The 26,409-nt window shown below is 36.1% G+C and overlaps 1 protein-coding gene across 1 annotated transcript; it reads left to right on the top strand.

Annotated features, from left to right (window-relative positions):
* Positions 1-2,998: 2,998 nt before the first annotated feature.
* LOC148844939 (protein transport protein SEC31 homolog B-like) lies at positions 2,999-24,724 on the top strand. Its single transcript, XM_088953983.1, has 22 exons — positions 2,999-4,017; positions 4,972-5,026; positions 5,155-5,277; positions 6,775-6,871; positions 6,974-7,010; positions 7,113-7,218; positions 7,328-7,385; positions 8,999-9,096; positions 9,258-9,377; positions 9,891-9,933; positions 12,125-12,246; positions 12,344-12,471; positions 12,592-13,153; positions 13,293-13,385; positions 18,200-18,385; positions 18,469-18,679; positions 20,802-20,917; positions 20,997-21,167; positions 22,132-22,257; positions 22,356-22,641; positions 23,864-24,102; positions 24,182-24,724. Exons 1-22 carry the CDS (start codon positions 3,701-3,703, stop codon positions 24,275-24,277), a joined length of 3,390 nt encoding a protein of 1,129 aa, XP_088810109.1. The 5' UTR covers positions 2,999-3,700; the 3' UTR covers positions 24,278-24,724.
* The last annotated feature ends 1,685 nt before the right edge of the window (positions 24,725-26,409 follow it).

Here is a 26,409-nt window from a genome sequence, read left to right on the forward strand (position 1 = left end):
AAGTAGAGGATGTTGAGGGGAAGGGAAAAAGAGTTGTTTGCCAAAAATATAGGAAAGACTTTAGCTATTATAGTAAGGATGGTACTGGCCATTTGAGCAGACATATGCTCACCCATGAGAAAGGAGAAGAAGAAAAACAACACAAACACAAACTAGGCAGGGGGGGGTCGGTACATTTAAATATTCTCAAGAAAAAATGAGGCAAGAATTAGTAAAATACATTGTACATACTGAACAACCATTTTTGTTAGCTAAAGATACTAAACTTGAAAAATGGTTATGTAATTCTATAAACCCACAATATAAAAAAGTTTATAAGAATACTATTAGATTAGATGCTTTAAAAAATTTTATTCACATAAATAAAATTTAATTTATATGTTACCAAATCTTAATTCTAAAGTTGCAATTACTTCTATGTTTGGACTTCTAAGTTTAACATAATTTATATTTGTGCTACCGGTCATTTTATTAATGGAAATTGGCTTTTAAATAAAAGAATTGTAAATTTTACTAGGCTTGAATGGCCACATATTAGCCCAGCTATTGCTGCAAGCATTTTAAATATTTTACATGCTTATGAAATTGAGAATAAATTATTTTCTATTAGATTTGATAATGCCAGTAATTACGATTCAACAATAAATATTTTAAAATCTCAGTTAAAACCATGTTTAAGTGGTAAATTATTTAATATCAGATGTGCATGTCACATATTAAATTTATGTATTCAGGATTCTTTAAATATTATTTCTACTCATATTTCTAAAATTAGAAATTGTATTATATATATTAAAAGTTTTTGAGCAAGAAAACAAGAATTTAAATATTTATGTCAAAATGATGGTCTAAAATATAAAAATTTTATATTAGATGTTAAATATAAATGGAATTCTACCTATGCTATGGTAAAGTTGTATTTCTCATAAACACATTCTTACTGATTTTTATAATGCAAAATGCCTAATGATATTATATTTGATGAAGGTTAGGAAATTACAATTTGTATAAGATATTTTTTTTAACATTTTTATGATGTAACTGAATTATCGAGTATTTATTATCCAACTAGTTGTAATTTACCTTACCAGTTAATAGTGATTAGTGATTGTTTTGCAAAATATAGAAATAATCCACAATTTAAAAGTATTGTTGAAATAATGGAAAATAAATTTAAACAATATTGGGAGAACATTTCTCATTATTATTGCTTAGATACAATATTAGATTCTAGGATTAGGAAAGTTGGTTTAGATATTTTACTTGAAACATATTGTGAAAATATGAATAATGAAATTGAAAATAAAAAAGAATAAATTAATAGTTTATTATTTGAAATGTACAGTTTATATGAAGTTGAAGTAATAGGAAATAATTCTACAAGTTGTATAGCTGTGACTTCTACTTTTGAACTTGAGCTCAGTAGTAGAAGATAAAAATTTTTTAGGTGAACTTAACTTTTATTTTCAAACAATTTTTTTTTTTTTTACTTTAGGTGAGGGAACAAATAATTTTGATATTTTAGCCTAGTAGAGTGAACATTCAAAAAATTACTTAGTTCTCGCTGCCATGACATGTGATCTACTAACCCCTTCGATGTCTATAGTTCTACTAGAGTCTTGTTTTAGTGCAAGCACTAAGGTGTTGGACGATAAAAGAAGCGGTAGAAATGATGAAAGTATAGAGATGTGCGTATGCTTTAAATTGGCTAGATGTTAAAGACAGATTACAAGACAAATGAGGGCATAAGACTACACCCAATATTTCACTTGAAAGTAGATGATGAAAGTCATGAACAATAGTTGTATACCATTTTCTTTCAAATTATTGTAAATTTTGTTTTAATTTTATTTAATTTATTTGCTTTTTTTAACAATGTAATTTTGTATTTTTGATTTGTAACTATATTGTATTTTTTATATTTTATTAATTTATTCCATTTCCCAATTTTCATATTTATTTCACCAAAGTTTCCAACCATTGTATATATGCTTAGTAATTTGTATCATTCAAATTTAAATGAAATAAAATTCATATTTTTCTTCCAATTTGTTATTCCATTCTTATTTGGTGAAGTATTTTTTTTCATTTATTTGTTAGATTTCTCATTTTTTATATTTTCAAATAGTTTCCAAAGCCCAAAGGAAAGTTAAATATTTTAGTTTTGCACATTTACTTAACAAAGAAATAAAAAAAACAAAAAAAGGTAAAAAGCTAGTCTAGCCTGATTCGGTCCACGCCCAAGGCTCGACATGACCCAGGTCCACGGCACCGCTTGCAGCTCGGCCCAGCCTAGGCCTACGGCATGGCACGACATAACACAAGCCTGCACAGGCTTGGGTCATGGGCCGTGCCATGCCAGCCCGACCTGGTCCGTTTTACACCTCTAGATATGACTTGATTTGATTCAATAAATATCCAAACTGATTATATATTGTTATTTTAAGTAATTAACATATAAATAATTTATATATAATATTTATACAAATAATTTATATATTATTTTAAGAACATAAAATAATTAATCGCCAACCCTTGTGGAATAAAAATCGATTCGAATTAGGGGTGGATTCAAGTCGAACTGAGCTGAATAACTAGCTATTTGAGCTAAGCTCACCAAGGTAGTACAAGGCTCGAGCTTGGCTCGACTTGAGAAAAATGTTTTATAAAAATAAAAATTATATTTAAAAAATATTTTTTATTTGATATTTAAAAAATTAAGAATTATAATAATTAGTTGTTATTATATATAAAAATAAAAATATTATATATATATTATTTTAATAATAATAATAATAATTAATTATTATTATAATATTAAGAATAATAATAATAGTAATAAAAAATTAAGAATTATAATATAATAATAATAATAATAATAATAATTATTATTATATGTATGTATGTAGTTATTTGAATCGGTTTGTGAGCCTCACGAGCCGAACCTTATTAAATTTGAACTCAATTCTATTAATAAATAAGCCTGTAAATTAAACTCGAACTTGGTTTTAAGTTCGGTTGAAACTGAATCGAGCCGAACTCGAATAAAGAGCTAGATCGTGGCCACCCCTAATTCGAATATTAGATTCTACCCAAAAAAGAATCGATATGAGATTGTTCAATTGAATCAAAATTTTTTCAATAGTCGTCACATCAAATTGAATTCGGATCGAGTTTCGAATTCGAATTCAAAACTTGTTTGTTTCGATTAAAATTCGCCGTTTATACACAAGTACCCAGCGGAGTTATTAACCGTTACATTAGTCGAAATGTGTCACCCGCGACCAGGCACCACCATCTCTCTCTAGCTTGAGCATTATCGTACTGAGCTTCCGCCCCTCAGTCCCCGTTCTATGCTTATATAAACCGGCTCGAACCAGTTTCGCCGGTAGACCCAAATCCGAATTTTTTCTTCCCAGTTCCCGCACGCACAGAAACAAATACAAGAGAGAGAGAGAGAGAGAGAGAGACAGACAGACATACAGAAAAAGAGACCGCTTTTTTTCCCTCTCATTTCCACCATTTTGTCTCTACGATCCAATCTTCCAATCAAGGAAGACGAAGACACTGAACAAGAGAAAGCCCTAAATTGAGCCCTAATTCAAAGAGGCTTCGGGTTTCGATCTACAGATCTGTGCCGAATTATCTCTACCAAGGAGGTGCGGATTGTAGGATCTTGGTTTTCTCTGTAACTCACGCCATGGCGTGTATAAAGAGCGTTAACAGATCGGCTTCCGTCGCCTTCTCGCCGGAGTCGCCTTACCTCGCGGCGGGGACCATGGCCGGGGCGGTAGATCTATCGTTTAGTTCGTCTGCGAATCTCGAGATATTCAAGCTTGATTTCCAGTCGGACGATCAGGAGCTCCCGCTCGTCGGTGAGTGCCCGAGCAGCGAACGGTTTAATAGGCTTTCATGGAGTAAGGCTGGATCCGGAACCGAGGAATTTGCCCTCGGGCTTGTTGCCGGAGGCCTCGTCGATGGGCATATCAGCATTTGGAATCCTCTCATTCTAATGCGGTATTTGTTTCTTTCTTGCATTCGTTGAATTCAATTCGATTGGTTTTATTTACCTGAATATTTTGTATTTTCTCCACCAAGTCGGATTGTACACTTGCTATTTGTTATATCATCTGCTTCGAGGATCGAGTAGAATTGGTAATTCACAGAGAGCTTATGATCTCTCCGTAGATGTCTGGTTATGCGTCAAATTAGAACAAGATGCGATTTTTATTTATTTTTTGATCAATAAGATGAGAATTTTATTGGTTGTCATCTGTATGCTATCAGGGTTCTCTTTTGGTGGTTTCCTTGACAAGTTGAAATCTCTTAAGTGATAAGATCATAGAAATCTAATATTCTACTGTCATTTTCATTACTTACTATAATTGCTACCTTCCCCCTTTCATTATTTTGATATTGTTTTTATTCTACTTTTGTCCTCTTGGGAGCATACTCTGGTCACATGACATTTTAAACTGACCAATTAGATGAAATAATTGGAAACTGAAGCTGCACTATTGACAATTAATGGGGAATTGGTGTTGTTGGAGGGCACATTGGACATAATCATTTGGGAAAAGTATATTTCAATCCCCCTAAAAACGGAACCCATTAGGAAACACTGTAGAAACCTACTTTTTTTCATTGAATTGTAGCTTTAGTTGCATGTTGGCAAGTTGGATAAGCCCATCTTGGACGAACATATGAACTTTCTTTTAATAAGAAGATAAAATTTTCTGATAGCGAAACAGTGGTTTCTGTTTCCATAAATTATGCATTGTCTGTAAACTATCAGAAGCAGATTTTGGGGTGTAGGACTGCACGGTCAGTGATTGCAAAATCCCTGTGTACAGAAGCTTGTAGTACATGTTTTTTCACATCATTTATATTGTACTTTACCTTGTCTCAAAAAAAACATCAGAAGCAGATGTGCAGTTTAGTTAGACTTATGATGATTTGATTTCTTTGCAGCCAAGATGAAATTGAAGGGGCTCTTGTTAGTCGTCTTAATAAGCACACAGGATCTGTAAGTTTCCTTATTGTTTGTGCTTTTTCTTCACCCTGATTGTATAGTTTCTTTCCTCTCTTAGAAATTTGATGATGATATTTTCTGTGGAACAACCGATGTTGTAATGAAATATTATGTAAGCACAGGTTCTTGGTTTGGAGTTCAACAGTATCACACCAAATCTACTTGCTTCTGGGGCTGATGGGGGTGAAATCTCCATTTGGGATTTGACAAAACCAGTAGAACCCATTCATTTCCCATCTCTCAAGGTATGTAGAGTTCCTTGGCTCTAAATGTAAGTGAAACTTCATCATGGTCCTTTTTTTGATAAGTAATAAAGTGATTTATTAACAATAATTAATATGGACCAACATAAGGTACATGATAGGGTTCCCACGGAGAGGCCTCTGAAACAAAGCAAAGTTACAACTGAGCCCAGAATAATTGATCCCTATGCACCCCTTGCTTGGCTAAAAGGTCTGCCATCCCATTAGCTGATCTCCTTTCCCACTGAACTCTAACTGTTAAATTGGAGGCTAGCCACTTAAATCTTCTCATTGTCCTCATATATCACCACACTACAGTCTCTGGCTCTTTCAGCCACTTAAGTCTTCTCATCGCCCCCTTATATGACCAATTTCATGAAGTTGAAATCTTTTTCCAGCTGTGCTTTTTAAACTGCTTGGACCTTTGCATTGACAGCATCCCCCACTCTGATTGGGCCAGAAAACAAGGTGACAACCTGACCCTCTGTATTCCTAAACACACCTCCAATACCAGAAGGCCTGGGATTGCCGGGGGCCCGGGGCAGATACCATCAAAGTTTAGCTTGATAAAGCCTTCTTCAGGGGCCTTCCAAGCAACAACCTATTTGTTCTTAACAGAAGAGGAATTTGCAATCACTTCCCAGTTTCTCCACAAGTCAGCTGAAGAGAATTGTTAAAAAAGGTCCGATACTTTAGCCCAATTAATAGCCCTGTTTAGCAAGAAATCCCAAACAGAATCCTCATCCCTCTCTTTATCATTGAAAGTTCTGTTGTTTCTTTCCTCTCAAACTGTCTATAGCAAAGCAGTCCTTTCAAATGCTTAAAATATAAAATGGCTACTTTTTTCCAGGTGTTTCAATTTGTGAGTTGTTAATTTCGAGTTTAATTATCTAAATATATCCAGATATGATTAATATATATTTGAAGTTGTGCTGGAACTTAAGCTGTTTTTTGTCCTATTTCCTTCCTGTGGCTGTATTACTGCTTACAAGTACAATTGGACAGGGTCCAGAACATACTCAAAATTGTTTGTAAACTGGCCTATATCTTCAGTGATATCCCACTTTGGAGTCTCACAATTTCTTGGTGCTTTAGTCATAAATTGATATGCATCATTTTTTATTTTTTGAGAAAGTAACAGGAACTCAATAAAGAAATAGCTGGTACAGGAGAACTATCAAAAAAAAAAAAAATTTGGCACATGTGATGGTGTGCAAGGGAAGTAACAGTTTTTGTATTTTACTTTATCTTTTACATTGTAAAGGAGGATTTTGCTATGTTGGTGGTAGGCACAAAGCTTTCACAAGACCTTTATGATCACAAATCCTGAATAGCATTTCAACATAAAGTGGAACTTTGAAACTTGAAACAGGACTCATGTGGCTGATCCCAATAGTAAGGGATTGGGATAAGGCTATGTTTAGTTGACTTGAGTTTCCACTACGCAATCCTGTTTCTTTTGAGATATTTGTAGCATTTAATCTGTGAAAACTTTTGCAGGGTGTTGGTTCTGGTGCTCAAAGTGATGTTTCTTTCTTATCATGGAATGACAAAGTTCAGCATATACTTGCATCCACTTCACATAATGGGACGACAGGTGGACAATGAATATATATTTATTTTTCCAGAATATTTTAAAAACCTATTTAGAATTTGCACATTGTTTATCTGAGAGTGAATGTTTTTCTACCATTTTCAGTGGTGTGGGACTTAAGGCGGCAGAAGCCAGTAATAACGTAAGTTGTTTATGCTTGATGTAAGATGTTCTATGCACTTTTTTGGTAATGAATCTTCATGGTGAGTTGTGTATTTAGACATGGCTTTTCTGTTTCTGACAGTTTGTCAGATTCAAGTAGAAGGCGAAGCTCTGTTTTACAATGGAATCCTGATATTGCAACTCAGCTTGTTGTTGCATCTGATGATGACAGTTCACCTTCTCTAAGGGTACAAATATATGTCTTATTATTAAGGATTTTGGTCCTATTATCATAGTCTTATCTTATAAATATTATCGATTTTAGTCTAAGTAATCTTTTTATGATATTTATAACAGTTGTGGGATATGAGGAACCCAATATCACCATCAAAAGAATTTGTTGGGCACACTCGTGGTATGCTATCTAACATGATAATGCTTCATTTCTCCTTTTATTAAATGCTAGTATGGTGGGCATGATTTACAAGTTAGACTGTTTATAATAATACGGCTGTTGCTATGTTTTGATAACTTTATTTTGTGATTGGGAATCCTTGGTGTGTCTCCTTGGGTTTTAGAAAATTAGGGTACTAATTGTAATTATTTGATGGTTGAATTTTGCTTTAATTTCTTTAGTTCATTATACATTGTTTTTTTCTTATTTTGTTGATGTTATATTTGTTTTCTTGCCTTTTCTTTTTCTTTTTTGGATTTTATTTCCATCACTTGATTTTTTTTGGGAATATGTAAGTTAGGATTTTTTGATCAAATGGCCATAATAAATGATAAATGAATTGCCATCAAAGAGCCAAAGACTATTCCAAAATTTATCCCCTCACCCTCCCACCACCCCCCAAAAAAAAAAAAAATCCACACCTTTCAGATATCAGCTAGAGATGCAGCTGAAAAATAACCTGATGCCAAAAGCATAGAATATACTCCCTTTTTTGTTTGAAATCTCTTTGAGAGAGAAGTGGCAATATAGAAGATTTATTAGATAGGACAATTTATTATTTGGAAAGATAGTGACAACAAAGGGCAGCTTTAACACAAATATCAATTCAGAATCCCTATACATATATTCCCCCAAACTATCATCATTGTAGGAGTGTTACCAATATTGTTAGCCTATTATAAGATACATGAGAAAGGGAAAGATATGTTCATGGGGGAAGCAGGAGAGAACTTTCTTACAAGTTTGGGGAGTGGGGATGGAGTTTTAGAACATATTAAGGGTGTAGGCGGGTGAAAGATGTTTAGTAGGAATTCGAGATATGAAGCAATTAGAGATTGGTAGAGATTTAGAAGTTGGAGTTTTGTTTTGGGTGGGTTGGGTTTTCTGGGTGATGTTTGTGTTGGAATGGTGAGTGATGGTCTGTAATGTGGTAGGAAGAAGAGTGTAATGATCATTTGTTTGTTTTTACACATGGTTATTGTTATCTTGAGTTGTGTAGTAGTACTGAATGGTTGTGGTAGGGGGTTCTTCTTTTGATTCAGTTTCTCTCAGTGAACAAGTTTTCTCTCAGTTAAGGTGTGGACTACACTTTTAAACTTTATCCTGCTATTATTCTTGACAGCCTTCACTTGAACAAGTTTTCTATTTGTGTGCTACATCTTTACATTCTGTGTTATGCATCTATTGCATATTTTCCCTGTCTTATTATTTAGGTTTTCTTGCTATCATTGCAGAACTAGTCTCTTCTCTTTCTTAGATGTTAATAATACCACATAGACTTTTGCTCAACATAAAAAGTTGGATTGATTTTATTTTGATGTATAGCTTTAATTTTATTAATTCCGTTAAAAAAAGATGGTACTTACATAGGAGTGTGTCTGAAAGAGCCCCTTGATCTGGCCTAGTACCCCTAACCACCCAAATAAAACACGTTATACAAGTTCTTCATTGGACCTGAGCCCCGAAAAGCTTGTTCTCTATTAATCCCCTGCTTTGCTAGCCCATCCACAAAAAAGGTTGTATTGTTTGGTATTGGCTGTTTCATCTTTGGTTCTCTTTATTGGCTGTGCCAGGTGTGATAGCAATGTCATGGTGTCCTAGTGACAGTTTGTACTTGCTTACTTGTGCTAAAGATAATCGGACCATTTGCTGGGACACAGTTACAGGAGAGGTAGGGAAATATTTTAGTCAGCATAAGTAGATTTTTATTTTTACAGTCCTATTGGGCTTATTTTGATTTCAATCTCCTCTTTCATAATATGATTGGGATGTGTGGTTTTCCCACAATATTTCTTATTTTGCAGTGCTTCTTTCTGTTCTCAATTTATGCAGATTGTGTCTGAATTGCCAGCAGGCACCAACTGGAATTTCGATGTCCACTGGTATCCTAAGATACCAGGAATAATATCAACCTCATCCTTTGATGGAAAAATTGGTATCTATAATGTTGAGGTATTGTGTTTTTCTTTTTTTGTTATTGTTTTTGTAACTGACATCCTTGTAGAAGATTCTTCTTTGTATGGTTTTCATAGGCTGTCTTGGTGCAGCGTGACTGGTCTACTTGGTCTTCAATGATTCTTGTTTCCATATTGGAAAATGGGTTTTCTAATCTTTAGGGGCAGTTCTCAACTGTTTTAAGTAAAATTATACTGGCAAATGAAGAATAGTTTGTCAAACATTTTGCCTATTTGGAGAGAGAAAAAATTTTGGTTCCATATACTTATTTCTTACATTTTGGCCATTGACCCCCAAGTTAGGATCTCTGTCATGCATGACCAACTTAAACCTCCATCTTATATGCCCTTTCTCTAACGTAATTCTTGCTTCTTTGTTTTGGTGCATTTTATTAGTTATGTTGCCTTCAACTGAAAACTAGTATTCCTCTGGTTTTCTGAGGGTTGTTTCTTGCAAGCATCCTTGATTATAATCATTATTTCATGCTCATACTTCTTGATCTTGGTGCAGGCCTGCAGCAAATTGGCTGTTGGTGAAGGTGTTTTTGGCGCAGGTAATGCATTTTCCATCTGATAAAGACCATGATTTCTAGTTATTGTACCAATTTTGCATCATTGTGACTAAATTGTCTTTCACGCAACCTAAGTGCTACCATCCTTGTTTTGTTTGTCTTGCCAATGGTTTGTAATTTCGATATTGATGAACATTTCATCATGCAGAGTTGGAGAAATTTTGCTAATTTTCATTAAGATATTTGGAAAATCTAAAAAATCAGTAAAGTTTTCCAAAAACATGGAATTAGTAAATAAACCATCAAGAGATCATTAGAAGAAATATAATTGCACATTTAAGGCTCAAAAAACCATAGTAAATAATTGTATAAATCAAATAGGAAAAAAAATTAAGAGACTATAATAGGTATTTTATCTTTGTCTCCCTTTTGGTCTTTAGCCATATTCTTTTCTTTATATATGTTAATTACTTGCCATTTTAAGTTTTGTCTTTATTGTTACTATATGTTTTGATTAGATTGAGAATACTTTTTTGTAATTATATGCATTTTTCTTTTTCTTTTGTATTATGGTGACTTAGTAAATGAAGCATATCAAAGTAGTAAGCCAATTATCCAATTACCAATTCCCTACTAGATCTTTTGAGAAGTTTCTAATAATATTCTAAAATTTTAAACTTTAAATATATAGTCTACAATGAAATCTGAAATATTGCCAACTATCGGCAAAATATCAGGGACATTTGAAAAAAAGATTCCTAGAAGATCTTGTATCACCACCTAGCAAATGGGGAAATTTCGCCAAATATTGTTGATATTGTGAGCCATCTCCTGCCATACTACAGATTTTTGTGAACCCTATTCTTATCATGTGAATTACCTTATTGTTGGAATCTTTGACCCTGTGAATAATGTCTTTATAATCTCTTCTTCCTCACCACATATGCCTGAGGTGAACTTCTTTGAGGTTAATTAATCCTTTTGGGTATCTTCTGGAGTTTTGCAGAGACAGTAAATGAATCAGAAGACTAGAAAAATGTAGATTTAGCAATAGAAATCTTATCTCTCAAGAGAAATCCTTTTTCCCCTTAGTGCTTGTCTCCTTCAAAGTTTTGCACCATTAGTCAAATCCAACATTACAGCAAGGTCAAGAATGAAGATAAACACACAATCAGACAGCCACTAAGAGAAATTGTGAGCAAATGAAATGGATGATGCTTTAGCTAAGCAAGGAGTTAATAGGGAGGCTTTGTTTTGGGCTTGTTTGTAAGGCTAATATTGTTTTGGCTTCTCCAACCATCCTTTGGGTGGTGATATTTGTACTCTTTATTTAACTCCACTTCATCACTGAAAGCTACCGTTTCCTATCAAAAAAAAAAAAAAAGATTAACACACAATCAGATTCTTTTCCTCATATGACTGTTATTTATCTCCTCATATGTCAATTTCCTGATCCACCTTCCAATTGTTTTCCTTCCTCTCTCCTTCCTGTATTTGAAGAAGACTTTTCTTCACAATAGAAAATATATTTTTTTGATGTTTTATAAGTTCTAAAATCTCCTTTGGCAAAAATCATGGATTTAGATTTATACAGAACTGAAAAAAATGGTGAAATGTGAACCTCTTTTTTAGGTTCTGACGTTCTGTTGCATAATGCTTTCACGAATCTATGTTGCACATAAATACACAAATAATTCTGAGGTTAGGAAGAATTGTCTGTTTATACAAAACCATTAAGTGGTAAAAATTCGCTAATTACTTACTATGAGATATACTGAACTCTTATACCTGTGAAGTATGCTAGAAACTCTTATTGCAAAACTTGAATGCATTATCTATACTGTGGTTGACATCTGGTGCCTCACGCAGTTATGCTTATTTCCTGATTTCTTTTTTTTTGTATTGCTAAATATAAAAAGTTCAAAATCTTGATACGCTTTTTCACCGTTTTCATTTTCTGGATTTTCCTCTTATGGGCTATATGCCCTGTGTTCCTTTCTTTCTTTCTTTCTTTCTGTATGCATTCCTAGTTTCCACTTTTTTTATTTTCCTGTGGCATGACTGTTGATTTGCATCATGGCTGAGTTTTTTGGCAGCACTGTAATAGTGGACTAGGTTGTGGGGTTCAGTGCTCCTTTTTGGGGTGCTTGTTAGTATATTTATTAATTAATGAATGAAAGTTACTGTTTCCAATAAAAATTCTTTATATGCTTTATTTGTATTCTCTCTGCAGCGCATTTGAGAGCTCCCAAGTGGTTGAAACGTCCAGTTGGGGCCTCTTTTGGTTTTGGAGGGAAGTTTGTTTCATTTCACCTGGGTCCATCAAGTACAGGTGTCCAAACCGGAAATTCTCAGGTAGCTTATCCCTCTAATTGGTTGTCCTGCTTCTATTGTCTGCCTTCAATACTGATAACCGGAAATTCTCAGCACATTTCCTTTGTTTTTAACTCAGGTTTATGTGCATAATTTGGTCACTGAACGAAGCTTGGTGAGCCGCTCTACTGAATTTGAAGCTGCTATTCAAAATGGAGAAAAATCTTCTTTAAGAACCTTATGTGAGAAGAAATCTCAGGAGTCTGAGTAGGTTATCCGTATAAATAAATTCAGTATAAAGTGCTTCTATTCTCTACATTACAAGCATCATTTGACTCAATAATTTCTGTTTCTCAATGCTTTTGTACCATGTATTGTCTGGAGAAGATCTGAGGATGATAGAGAAACATGGGGCTTCTTGAAGGTCATGTTTGAGGAGGAAGGGACAGCAAGGACGAAGCTACTCACTCACCTTGGATTCAGCATACACACCGAAGGAAATGATAATGTACAGGATGAGCTTTCCCAGCAAATAAATGCTGTGAGTCTTGATGAGAAGTCAACAAATAAAACTGGACTAGATGGAGACAATGATGTTGGTATATTCTCTACGGATAATGCTGAAGACTTCTTTAACAATCTTCAAAGCCCCAAGACAGATCCATCTCAATCACCTTCTGGTAAGAACTTTGTAGTTGAAGGTAGTGCAGTGCCTACTGGGGAGCAACTGCAAGAAGATTTTGATGGAGTGGTAGCGGACATTGACCCTTCAGTTGAAGATGGTATTCAGCGTGCTTTGGTTGTCGGAGATTACAAGGAAGCAGTTACCCTGTGTATATCAGCAAATAGAATGGCTGATGCTTTAGTTATTGCTCATGTGGGTAGTCCTTCTCTGTGGGAGAGCACACGTGATCAATACCTGAAAAGGAGCCATTCCTCTTACTTGAAGGTAGTTAACATCTCAATTCTTTCCTGGTGAATTAATGGCAATATGGATGCAGTATTAGAACATACAATTTGTTAATGGTAATGAATTCACGCCCATTTTCATGGAATCCTTATCACATGAAAAATTTTTATATGTTCAGATTGTTGCTGCAATGGTGAACAATGATCTTGCAACTCTTGTAAACACCCGACCCTTGAGCTCCTGGAAAGAAACACTTGCCTTGCTTTGCACTGTAAGTTGTTGAAATACATTAAAGGAAAAGTAGAGCTAAGTAGTGTTTTATTTTTTTGGCTTTCATTTGTATGTCCAATCCTTTGTCAGTGATTGTATAGTTTTTCTAGGCAACTCATTGAACTCTGAATACTGCATTGGACTGTGTGGCAACTGCATACTGCTTTGATGTTGATTATTTGAAATCTAAGGGGAATGATTTTGGCACATCCCATTTTTGATAAAACAAGAAGCTTCTAATTCTTAATCTATAGTATATGTTCTGAAAGACAAAAGCACCCCAATTTATTTAATTCTATGTTTACAAGACAAGGATATCTTATGTCTTTTAACTGGGATGTACTTTCTGCGACACACACACACACAAACAAACAAACAAACACAACTGGGATGTGCTCTAATCAGCATCCTTTTCTATTCTCAAAACTCTGTATTTGGTGGCAGTGATCAGGGGCCAAACCAGGCTTAGCATTTGTGACAAGGGTTATATCTTGGGCCCAGGTCTGAAATATAAGACTGAGCCCAGGTCTGTATGTGCCTGGGCCAGGCTGGGCCGGTCTTTGGGTCTAAGTTGTTAAATACATTAGATTTAATGCATATCTACACTAGAGGATGGCTCCCATAGTTTCATAAAGTATGGGGCAACTACACCTATGCATCATTTTGTGTTTGAGACCCCACATTGGTGGGAGCCTCATGCACTGGGCTGCCCTTTATTAAAAAAAATAAAATCAGGTTTAATTTGTAATTGACAACCTATTTCATCTAAAAGAATGGGACCAACACCATCGAAAGTTTTATAATGTCTTTTATTTGAATTAGGAAATTGAAGAAACACATTAATATGGGTCCAACATCTATTGTTGTGAGTATTTTTTGATAGATAGCCACGTCTGATGAAGTTAGCACTTTTTTTTTTGTGAAAATGGAATTAACTACTCACTTTTTTTTTTAGAGTGGGTAGACACATGTCTGAAGAAGAAAGCTTAAATTTGAGAGTGGTAGACTTTTGTTTGAGAGAGGGAGCAATCCACTTCTTAGATGCTCTTTCCTGAGAAAATATAATTCCACTTCTGTCCTAATCCCTAGTTTGAACAGAAAGAAGACAATTTCAGGGGTGTTGAATGAATTAGTTAACCCCACCCTTAAAAGGCCTCTAATATATTAAAGATCATATACTATGTGAAATTATAAAAGCGCCTTTACAGGGATGAAAGAAATAAGCCAAATAAAACATATGTACAATATACAACAAGGGCTACCCTAGTAGGATATGTCAAGTTTCTTTCACACACCCCCTCAAATTGATGCGTGGACATAAGCATTAGTTTGCCCACAAGGAAAAGATGTCGGGATCTAGTCATAGCCTTAGTGAAGATGTCAGCAATCTGCATATTGGAGGCTACATGAGGAAGAGAAATAGACCTAGCAAGAAACATGTTTTTGATAAAATGACAATCCACCTCCATATGTTTAGTCCCCTCATGAAACAAAAGATTTGATGCAATCTTGATAGAACTAGTATTATCCACATAAAGAGGAGTGGGTGTAGGAATATGAACACCAAGATCCATAAATAGTGATTGGAGCCAGACTATCGCGTTGCACACAAAAGACAACGCCCTATATTCTGCTTCAGTGGAAGAGCTGCAGATGGTCTATTGTTTCTTGCATTTCCAAGGGATAAGAGAATCACCCATAAACGCACACCACCCGGTAGTAGAATGACAGGTGTCTGGGCAACCAGCCTAATTAGCATCTGCATATGCTCTCAACTATATGGGTGAAGAGGAGACCTTGACTAATTGTATCACGAACATAACGGATGACCCGGTGAACCACAATCAAATGAGGCTGGCGAGGAGCATAAAGAAACTGACTTATAACTTGAACAACTTAAGAGGCAAGAAAGAAGTTTGGGTACATGGTCTTTCAGGCAACCACTAAGGGAAACTTTGAACTTAGCAAGGGAGTTATGGGTGTAGTTTAAATGGGCAAGAAGATAGAAAATGGAATGGGTGATGCTTTAACTAAGCAAGGAGTAAATAGGAAGGCTTTATTTTGGGCTTGCTTGTAGGATTGTTAGTTATTGGTCTCTCTAGCCATCCCTCGGGTGGAGACAGATGTACTTTTTAATCTCATCAATGAAAGTTACCGTTTCCTATCAAATAGAAAAAAACTTGAACAACATGAGTGATATTGGGTCATGTCATAGTAAGATAATAAGGGATCCCACAAGCTACTGATATAGATATGGAGTGGCATTGTAATGAGCCTTTTGATTTGGACAACTTGATACTCAGCTCTAAAGGGCTATCACAATGTTTTAAAAGCGCAAGGTGCAAAAAAAGCTCAATGGCCAATTTGTGCTTGAGGCACAAGGCACAAGGCACAAGGCGAGGCGTGCGCCTTTTCGAAGCAAGTCGCAAAATTACAAAAAAAAAATGCTAAAAAATAAAAAAAGTAAAAAAAAATAAAAAAAGCCAAAAAATTAAAAAAATGCAAAAAAATTAAAAACAATTAAACATAATGTTAATAAAAATATAAAGTTAATTTTAAAATAAATGTTTTAAAAACCTATTATCTAAAATTAAAATACATAAAGATAACATGTAAATCGTATTAAAAAAACATGTGATGTAAAACATGTCAAGCATATTCAAATGAAAATTTAAAAGTAAAAGCAAACATATAAAGCATTTTCTAGCATGCAAAACACACAAGCTCTTTTTTTCTTCAATTGCATTACTTCAAGTAGCTACTGTGATGTAAAACATATTGCATTCTTGATTCTATGAGTTGCCTTTGTATCACACCGCTTGAGGCAAGCTCGAACAAGTCCAAATGTTAGGGTCTTAAATTCTTATTTCTCACATAAAAAAATAATGATTTTATAACTTTAATTGCCTTTTAAGAAGATATTTTATTGGAATGAATGAATGAACAACATTAGCAAATAGGGGGTTCTCGGATAAAATATCTTCTTAAAAGGCAATTAAAGTTATAAAATCATTATTTTTTATGTGAGAAATAAGAATTTAAGACCCTAACATGGACTTGTTCGGGCTTTCCTTGAGGGGCATGGGAGGGGGCGGAGCCCCCCACCCAACCATTAGGCTAAAAAAAAGCAAAAAGCGCAAAATTTTAAAATGGTGCATGCTTGAGCTAAGGCGCAAGGTGCATCAGGCGCACGCCTAGGGCCTTTTGAAAGGGGTGTGCCTAGGACCTGGGTGAGGCGCATACCCTAAAATGCGCCTTGCCTGTGCGCCTAGGTGCGCCTTTTAAATCACTGGGCTATCAACATGCTTATCATCTGCAATGTTAGCTAGTTTGACAATATTAGTGGCATATTTTTGCTGACAGATGACATCATCAATCACTACGTCGAACCTCAAGACCCAACAAGTAAGTGAGAGGACCTAAGTCCATGTAAAAGGAATTATGAAGAAGGGATTTTAGCTCACAAATTCCTTCATTCATTTCCGGTCAGCAACATATCATCAACATATAATAAGAAGATAGTAATACCCTAAAGTCTTCTATGAACAAAAAGATAGTGATTAGAAGGGCTCCAGAGCAACCCAGGAAAACTCATGCTGAACAGAACAGTCTCCAGAGCTCTTCTAAACAGATCAAAACAGTCGATCTACCAACCTTGGATCTTCCTTCAAATCCCCAACAACAGATTCAATCAAAGATAGGTTTGTAGGACCTGCTCTGATACCATGTCAATCCCTAGTTTGAACAGAAAAAACAGTTTCAGGGGTGTCGAATGAATCAGTTGACCACACCCCCAAAAGGCCTCTAATATATTAAAAATCATATATTATGTACAATTACAAAAGTGCCCTTACGCATCTGAAAGAAATAAAGCCAAATAAACCATATGTACAATATACAAGGGCTACCCTAATAGGATATTTCAAGTCTCTTGACAGTCTTTACTCTGATACCATGTCAATCCCTAGTTTGAACAGAAAGAACAGTTCCAGGGGTGTTGAATGAATCAGTCAACCACACCCCCAAAAGGCCTCTAATATATTAAAAATCATATATTATGTACAATTACAAAAGTGCCCTTAGATGGATGAAAGAAATAAAGCCAAATAAAACATATGTACAATATACAAGGGCTACCCTAATAGGATATGTCAAGTCTCTTCACAGGCTGAACTCTGGTTAATATAGTATATTTTGACATATAATATATGCATAAAACATATGTTATAATTTATACAAATATATAATTATTATGTATAATAAATTAATTGACACACATGCAAGGTGCCAACCAGCTGGTTGGTAAGGTCTCCTGCTGGTTGTAGTAGAGACTTGGGATCAAATCCCGCCTGCACCTGGGTTGGGGGATGGGCTACTCCCCGTTGTGTAGCCCTTCAGAACATATCATTATCATATATACATATATAAACTATGTGTATTGGGTGTGTTATTTCCAGGCCGGACTGGGTTAAAAAAGATCACCTATATTTTTTTATACCTCTTTTGGTTTTCTGATAACACCGAGCTATCGGTGAGGGGGATAGGACCTTTCTTTGGGGTAAGGTGAAAAGGAACCCCGTGCTAATCGAGTATCAACCACACTCCTTTGCTTTGAGCATATTACCAATACTATTTTGAGTGTTCCTCCTTTTAAATGATAAAACTGCTTTCATATATCCATACTAGTTTTAAAAAAGCAAATACCAACTTTTATATTATTGTCATTATTGTACTTGTAATTGTGCTGCAAATTACATTGATACTTACATGACTTACAAGAATTTCTTATTTCATCTGGCTGTCATTATTTAACAGTTTGCACAGAGGGAGGAATGGACGCTGCTCTGTGATACTCTTGCTTCAAGACTCATGCTTGTGGGGAACACTTTAGCTGCAACTCTTTGCTATATTTGTGCTGGGAATATTGACAAAACGGTGGAAATATGGTCTCAGAATCTGAGGGCTGAGCATGAAGGGAAAGCCCATGTTGACCTTCTCCAGGTGGATATTCTTTTGTCAGGTCTCTAGAAACACTTTCTGATCCAACTTCAGATTGACAGTTTATCCTCTTTTTTTGTTGGTAGGACTTAATGGAAAAGACTATTGTCCTTGCTTTAGCAACTGGGCAAAAGCAATTTAGTGCATTTCTGTCCAAACTTGTTGAGAACTATGCTGAACTGTTAGCAAGCCAAGGGCTTCTAAAAACAGCAATGGAATACTTAAAGCTTTTGGGGTCTGAAGCATCATCCTTCGAGCTAGCTATCTTACGAGACCGCATTGCTCTCTCTGCGGAAGGTAAAACTTTCTTTTTGTTATTCTGCTGTGTACATTATTAAGAAGCATTGGTTAAATTATTCCTATATTCTGCAACAATTGCTTTGAAGGTAGAAGGAAAGGACAATCAACTTGTTCAAAAAGAGGTCTTAATTTTACTTCATTCTTATAATTAAATGTTCTGATATAACATGAACAAATAGATCATGTTTGCAAGCACATAACATTTTTAGGGAAAACCCCATAATTTTCACTTGGTTTGAACATATTTACTCTCCTCTACAGTCCAGAAATTGCTAAATGCCCAATTAACTATTTTCTAATCTTAACTTGAATTCCTACGTAAGGCTACCTTGAAAGTTACTTAAACAAACCAATTCTTATCTACAAGTAACCAGCTCAAATTCTTATCTACTCAAATGTCGTTGCTTTGTTTTCGGGCCCAGTGGGTGTGGGGGACTTGATCAGGGCTGAATTTCTTGCAGTAATTCAAGGGATATAGATAAAGAAAGATATGAACATGGACAACCTGATTGTTGAGGGGGGATTCCAAGATAGTAGTGGGATGGTTAAAGAAACCTGAATCTGTAATTTGGACTTATAGAGATGAAACAAAGAAGTTTAAATGGCTAACTGGCAACATGACTTTGAGGATACAATGGCTTAGAAGATCATCTAGTGGAATGGTGGGTGCTTTAGCCAAGCAAGGGGTTAATTGGGATCAATTTGATGTTTGGTCTTTATGAGTTAATTATGTGAGAGGTTGCATCTCACTCCTCTCTTTGGGTTGTTTGTACTGCTTGTATATATTGATGCTTTTCTAATAAACTTTCAATTTACCTAAAAAATGCTGGCATACCCCTTTCTTTCCTCAAATAATAAGGAAGCATGTTTTTATAGAAAGTCAACAAGGGTAAACTTCTATTGTGAAAGCATTATGTTCTTGAGTGTAGACACATGGGAGAATAGTAGGTAAATGATAACTCTCCGTTCTTATATAAATGATCAAATAATAAGCCTATAAGCTCCTTTAGAATCAAGGTCCAGAAAATGATCTTTCTCTAGAGTCTTGACTTTGCTTACACCCATAGAAAGTAGACATTTTTTACCATGAAAAATTTCTAATTGTTGAGATATTTTCATATGCATCACACCAACATATCACAAATAGAAGTTTCTTTAGGATTCTACTCTTACTGAAGTTCCTTTTTTGGCCAGGCTAATGTCTAAGATGATTTAGTTTCTTGGATAGAGTCGATCCATACTTTCCAGGAGAAGATACAATGAATCAAGAGATTTTCCACAGTTTTTGGGCCTTGTGTTGCATGGACACTCCTTATGCTCCTCGCTCCTCTTGGATTTCAAGTGCAAATGGAAAAAACGAGTAATTTCGGAGGGGTTATATGATTATGAGATCCACTTCCACGGAAACAAGTTCTCAGTATTCTCCTATAAATTTGGTAAAAGGATTTCACATGAAGCATCCATGGGTATCAATCTTCTCTGCTCTTTTATCATCCCTGTTAGAAGAAAGGGGGGGGGGTGATTGAGCTGAGAATGGACATAAACAAGATTATTAACTTCCCTGTAATTTACCTTGCTGGAACTGGGGAAACCAAACCACTTCATTACCAGAGGAAACTTGAAGAGCTTATTCACTTAAATCCACAAACCCAGCAGAATGGGACCATACAACATATGTTATTTTAAAGTATCTTTGGTGTCAAAGTTGGCTATGCACCTGGAGACAATTGAGATAAGATCTAGGAATGGATTCTTTTCCCATTTGTTAATAGTTCAACCAACAGGTTTTTTCCCTTCTGTTTATTTGTCTTGTTGTCTGAAGATACCTCTTATTCAGTTCAACCAACAGTTTTTCCCCTTTTTGTTTATTTGTCTTCTTGTCTGAAAATACCTCTCATTAAGTGAATGATAAAATGACTGTTTTTGTTTTTTCATTTGTAGAGCAGTATTCCTCCTACTCTGTATCTAGTTTGTCTTCTATGCTTTATCATTTTTATAAGTTGTGTCAGAAGCAATGCATTAATTTTGATGGTGCACTATATTCATTTCTTCTTGAGAAAAATATTTAGGTGATACCTGCAACTGTGAGTTGATGATCTTGCCATACCTTTATTTGCAGAGAAAGAGGTACCTCAGACAGTGCCTTATGAAAACACTCAACCACAGCCAGAGCCTATATATGGTTCTGAACAACCCAGTTTTGGCGTAGCTGGTGGATCTCAACAGTATTATCAGGTCAGCTGAAATGCAGGTAATTTGCAGCCAATAATGAGTTTTGAGCATTTTCTGATTTTTCCTTTATCTTCTTTACTAGGATAAAACACATACACAGCTGCAGCAGAACATCCCTGCTAGTACCTATGGTGAAAACTATCAACAACCTCTTGGTGCTTCATATGGAGGAGGATATGTTGCTCCTACCCCATATCAGCCTGCACAACCACCACAGATATTTCTCCCATCACAAGCACCTCAGCCACCTCAGGTATCTTCCTTTCAGAAAGTAACTAAGCATTAATACTTTCTTCTTCAGAAACACTGTAGTTGTGTTATGCTTTTTTATTTCTACATTGAGCTTCTTCATCTTAGTTTTTCAAGTAATGGTTGAATAATAACGAGTATATTAGTGACTCTCCTCCTTTGAAGAGTCTTTTTGTTTCAGTTATTCCACTGATGAAGTTACATGCACTTGAACTTCTTGACTGTATTTTGTTCCAATTATATGGGGTTGGCTACTTGAATTTTGTTTTGCCATTACATTGTACCATGGGCCATATCCATTGATTTTGTGAGCACTGACATCATTTCTCACTACTTCAAACCAAGCACCTTCTGAGATACACCTTTAAGTTGCAAGATGTCAGTTATTTTTGTACAGGCCAATTAGGTTGTCTTCTATTCGTATGTCCAAACCATCTTAGCCTACTTTTATTTTATCATCAATTAGTCAGGCTGATTAGGCTTCCATTACATTAACATACTCATTTATATTCATTCATAAAAAAAAAACATACTCATTTATATTTCTGTCATTTTTGGTGGTTTTCCAGATGCCACACTCTTTCATCTCAACTTTTGCATATCCGAGGTCCACCACAGACCACACTTATTCTTTGGATGTGTTGCTTCTTGACTACCCAACACTCTGATCCATATAATATTGCTAGCTTTGTAATCATCTTATATAATTTTCCTGTTAGCCTGGTTTGTATTCTTTGGCTGCACGACTATCTGCATGCACCCTTCTTTTCAACCCACTTGAACTCCATGCTATCAAATCAATGTATGTCATCCCCTGCAATACATGTGCTGTATAACTATAAATGCTTTACAGATATACTATTGTCTTTGTGTATGCATTGTTAATTTGTTACTGAACTACAAAATGTACTTTACCAGTCAGAGTTCCTAATTTGTTGATTCTTTTATTTTCTTCCATTGATTTTCAGGCCAACTTTTCTCCCCCTCTTGTTCCCACTCAACCTGCAGTGAGGCCCTTTGTTCCTGCAACACCTCCCGTGGTGCGAAATGTGGAACAGTATCAGCATCCCACTTTGGGTTCGCAGCTGTATCCTGTCTGTACATCTGCCATTCTTCTCAAATTCAATATTTTGGACATGTTTCTCAACTAGAAAGATCTGGTGTACTGATTTCCTTGTCATATTAATTGCAGGGAACTGGTAGCCCTACTTATCAGCATGGCCCACCTGTTACTGGTTCACTTGGATCCTTTCCAGCTCAACTAGGTTCAGTTCCTAGTAATAAATTACCTCAAGTTGTTGCACCTACACCTACACCGAGTGGATTTATGCCAGTGAGCAGTTCAGGGTTTGTACAAAAACCTTTGACGACAGCAATGCAACCAACAAGTCCCACTCAGCCCGCACAGGTACAATCAGCCCCTGTGCCTGCAGCACCAGCTCCTACAGTGCAGACAGTTGATACATCAAATGTACCTGGTAAGCTAAAATCTATTTACATCTTTGAATATAGTGAGCATCCTGACATGACCTGCAACATTTCTGCCACCCGGATGTAAGATATGGCATTTAAGCTGGTCAAAGTTGAAATTTGTTGACAGGGTGATAGGGTAATCTCCAAGGATCCCCCTAGTTTGGGGGGTCTAGCACTTACCTCTCCCCCACCCCTCCACCCCATCCACTCCCACCCCAAATTCTATTACTTTCTTATTTCAGATAAAAGGGCAGCCCAGTGCATGAGGCTACTGCCAATGTGGGCTCTGGGGAGGGACAGATGTATACAGCCTTACCCCTGCAGCTATACAGAGTCTGTTTCTAAGATTTGAACCCTGGCCACCCAGGTTACAATAGAACAATCTAACCATTGTGCCAGGGCTCACCCTCAGAGTCTTTAATTGGATAGCTTAGCAAAAAGTTAAATGGCAATGGTGCGACAAAAAAAATGAACATTTAGATTGAAGTGCCACTACCTGTTACCACCTACCTTAAAGTTTGTGTTGCGTTAAATACCAAAAAAAAGCTAAACACTAAAAAATGTGAAAAATCAATTTAGACAATTAAGACTTATGCAGAGCAGGAATAATTGTGGACTTGCAATGCATTGTACTTTATATTCGACATTATCTAGCTATTTGAATATGGGGCATCTGAAAAGCCTTACAAAATATGGAATTAAAACATTTTATACTAGCTTTTTATAGCATTTGAACCAGTGCAATGGTCCAAGAAGATAAATAAACATATAGTGAAAATATTCACTCCATAGTACTGCTAGAATTGGACAGAATATACCCAAGTTATTGTTAGATTTACTTAAATGGTTGAGATGAATTCACTGATCTTAGGAGATCACCTTGATAGAGTTTACATCTGTTGTGACATTGGTCGCAGCACTCCCTTGCGATCTCCCAATGAAACATAGGCACACCAATGATGATTGAGATTAGTTGACTGATCTTATTCAGAGTGTCTTGCTATCTGTTCTGTCATGATGGTTAGTGTTCTCTCTCTTTTTTTTACTCTTTTATGCTTGTAAATTTTGGTGTTTTCGAGTGGAAACATATCGTCCTGATTTGCTGAGTGCAAAAGCATCTTAATACAAAAAGTATATTCTTTCTATGGTTCATCTTCCACAAAGGTTGTTCCTATGAAACATGCATTTATCCATTCTAACTTTTAACTTTTACATCGATTGCTACAGCCCATCAGAAACCTGTCATTACAACATTGACAAGACTTTTCAATGAGACATCAGAAGCAATGGGAGGTTCACGTGCAAACCCAGCTAAGAAGAGGGAAATTGAAGACAACTCAAAGAAATTCGGAGCACTGTTTGCAAAGCTTAATAGTGGAGATATATCTAAAAATGCTGCTGATAGGCTTGTTCAGCTTTGCCAGGCTTTGGACAATGGGGATTACAGTACTGCTTTACAAATCCAGGTAAGTACCTTATGAATGTTTGGAAAGGTTTCCTAGAGGGTTCTCTTCCTCATTATTGAATGCCCATGTATGCAATTAGGTTCTTTTGACAACAAGTGAGTGGGATGAATGCAATTTCTGGCTCGCTGCACTTAAGCGAATGATCAAGGCAAGGCAGACTGTGAGATTAAACTAGAAGGTACAGATTCCACAAGGCATCTCGCTGCGGCTCTGCAATTTTTTTAGGCAAAACACAGGAGTGGTGTAGTTTTGGAGCACTGATCCTTCGTTTTCATGTACACAAGATTGGCCTTCTTAAATAGCAAATTGCAGGTTCTTTGTTTTCCTTTTTTCCATGTGTTATTCCTTTAGGGTCCAACTACCTTGTCCTCCAATAACTTGAGCCATTGCCCATTCAAGCTCCTTCAAAGGAAAATTAGAAAAAAGATTGTTTAGGGGGGCATTGAAGAGGCTAGTTGTCTTTTGTAGTCTTTTTTTTTTTCTTTTTTTTTTTGAATATATATTCTCTGCCCCCTCCTTGTGATTGAGCTCTATTTATTTTGGTTTGAATTTTGATTGTTCTGTTACCATTTGGGAATGTTGAGATACCTGCATACTTATCTACAAGTTTGGTTTTTCCAAATATCGTGCAGAAAGAGGCAAAGGAATCAGTTCAGTTCGTATCGTGTTCATGTGAGTTGAAAACTCTAAGCTGATTCCATAGTGTTGGACTAGGAACAAGGCTTAGATGATGGTGATGATAATTATGAGTTGAATTTTGAGCTTTGCATCTACAGATATTATCAAAACTAAGGTTGATTTTGGATATTGGACGAGAAATACTAAAATTTAGAAAATGCAACGAGTAGCGTACGGTATCCTAGTGGACTTGGTCCAAGTTCTCATATGCATCTATTAAAAAAAGTTATCCAATATGCAGATATGGAAGAGTTCCCATGTCTACTTTGTTGGCATTTGGGGGGTAAAGAGCCTGAATTCTGGTTCGCTGAGAGTGAAGGAATGTTCTGAAAGTTCAGACATCATGCGATCTGATAATTGGTTCAGTTCCGTTCTCATGCATCATGAGAACCAACTCACGAGCTCCAACGAGATCTGGAATCTGGATGAGGCCCAACAAGTACACCATCACAAATTAAGAAATGTTCTGTAACTGTTTGTCGTGTTGTTTAAAGTAGGCTGGGCAATGCGGTCATTAGGCTTTTGGCCTTTGTGCCCTTTTTTTCCCATCATTAAACTGCTCCTACTTTCAGTGGTGTTTTACAGCAACGTTAAAAATGAATCAATGTATTGGTGTGTATCATATCATGTGACATCGACCAGGCTTTTAACCCCCTGAAACACCAAATACATCGTGGGGAATTGCTCTCTGCTCGTGCTATGCCCCTGTATTCCAACCCTGCTTTGATAACTGAAGCCATTGCTTTGTTAGAAAGCCCTGTTTTGCCGGCTCTCTTGGAATTTCTTCAGCTATAGTTGAAACTAGAAAGTGATGCAGAATTACTTATCAGACTTTTGTTGGGGGGACGGTCTGACGCTTCCTTGGAGTATTCTCACCTTTGCAGCAGATTGCAATGGTTTCCTTTGCAACTCTGGCTTCTCAGTTACTTTTACGCCAAGATGTGGTAACTATAGCCGGAGACCTTATTAACTGCAGCAGATACTTAGGTTACTATTAGGGCCTGTTCGTTTGTTGGTAAGGGGTGCATGTGTGTGGGGTGGGGTGGGGGGGGGGGTGGTGGAGTTGACCCACTTCCTTGTGTTCTTTTGCCGGAAGTGTAAGGCCCATGGAATGTGAACTTTCCGTTTGATAATTTGGTATTTGGTGATTGTGGGAATTGAATTCGTGTCTATGCTGGAGCTAACCAGCTAACAAAGTTGGTGGTTGTGGCCTTTGTGGTTATTGAATTCGCGCCCATGCTGGAGCTAACCAGCTAACAAACCAACTGAACCACCCGTCAGTTGGCAAAAAATTGGCTAAGCCATGTGGGGCTAAAATGCCCCTACAAATACACAAAGTCAAGGGGCTTTTGGAAAATTGCCTCACTTACCCTATAAACATTTCCTGGTAAAAGAACATAGATAAATGTATTTACCCAAATAAACAACTTCCCAGCAAAGGAATAAGGCCTTATTATAATTCTTACAAAACGGAGGGAAGTTTCAGAAATGGAAAGGTGGGTTGAGTAATTGGATTTCATTTTATTCAGGCATTTTAAGAGTTTTCCATCTCTCTTCCTCTCATCCTCATCATTAATATTTATTACAGCGGGCCATTATTCAGCTCAATTTCAATACCAATAACCAAAG

The sequence above is a fragment of the Nelumbo lutea genome, chromosome 7, assembly GCF_056320005.1.
Source record: "Nelumbo lutea isolate HS-2025 chromosome 7, American lotus-T2T, whole genome shotgun sequence".
NCBI classification, from domain to species: Eukaryota; Viridiplantae; Streptophyta; class Magnoliopsida; order Proteales; family Nelumbonaceae; genus Nelumbo; species Nelumbo lutea.

What these genes read in the sequence shown, in the direction of transcription:
- LOC148844939 (XM_088953983.1), top strand. Translation starts at nt 3,701, where the DNA reads ATGGCGTGTATAAAGAGCGTTAACAGATCGGCTTCCGTCGCCTTCTCG. An exon ending in TTAATAAGCACACAGGATCT is followed by an intron (nt 5,027 to 5,154) that starts GTAAGTTTCCTT and finishes ATGTAAGCACAG; the next exon opens with GTTCTTGGTTTGGAGTTCAA. An exon ending in AAGAAATCTCAGGAGTCTGA is followed by an intron (nt 12,472 to 12,591) that starts GTAGGTTATCCG and finishes TGTCTGGAGAAG; the next exon opens with ATCTGAGGATGATAGAGAAA.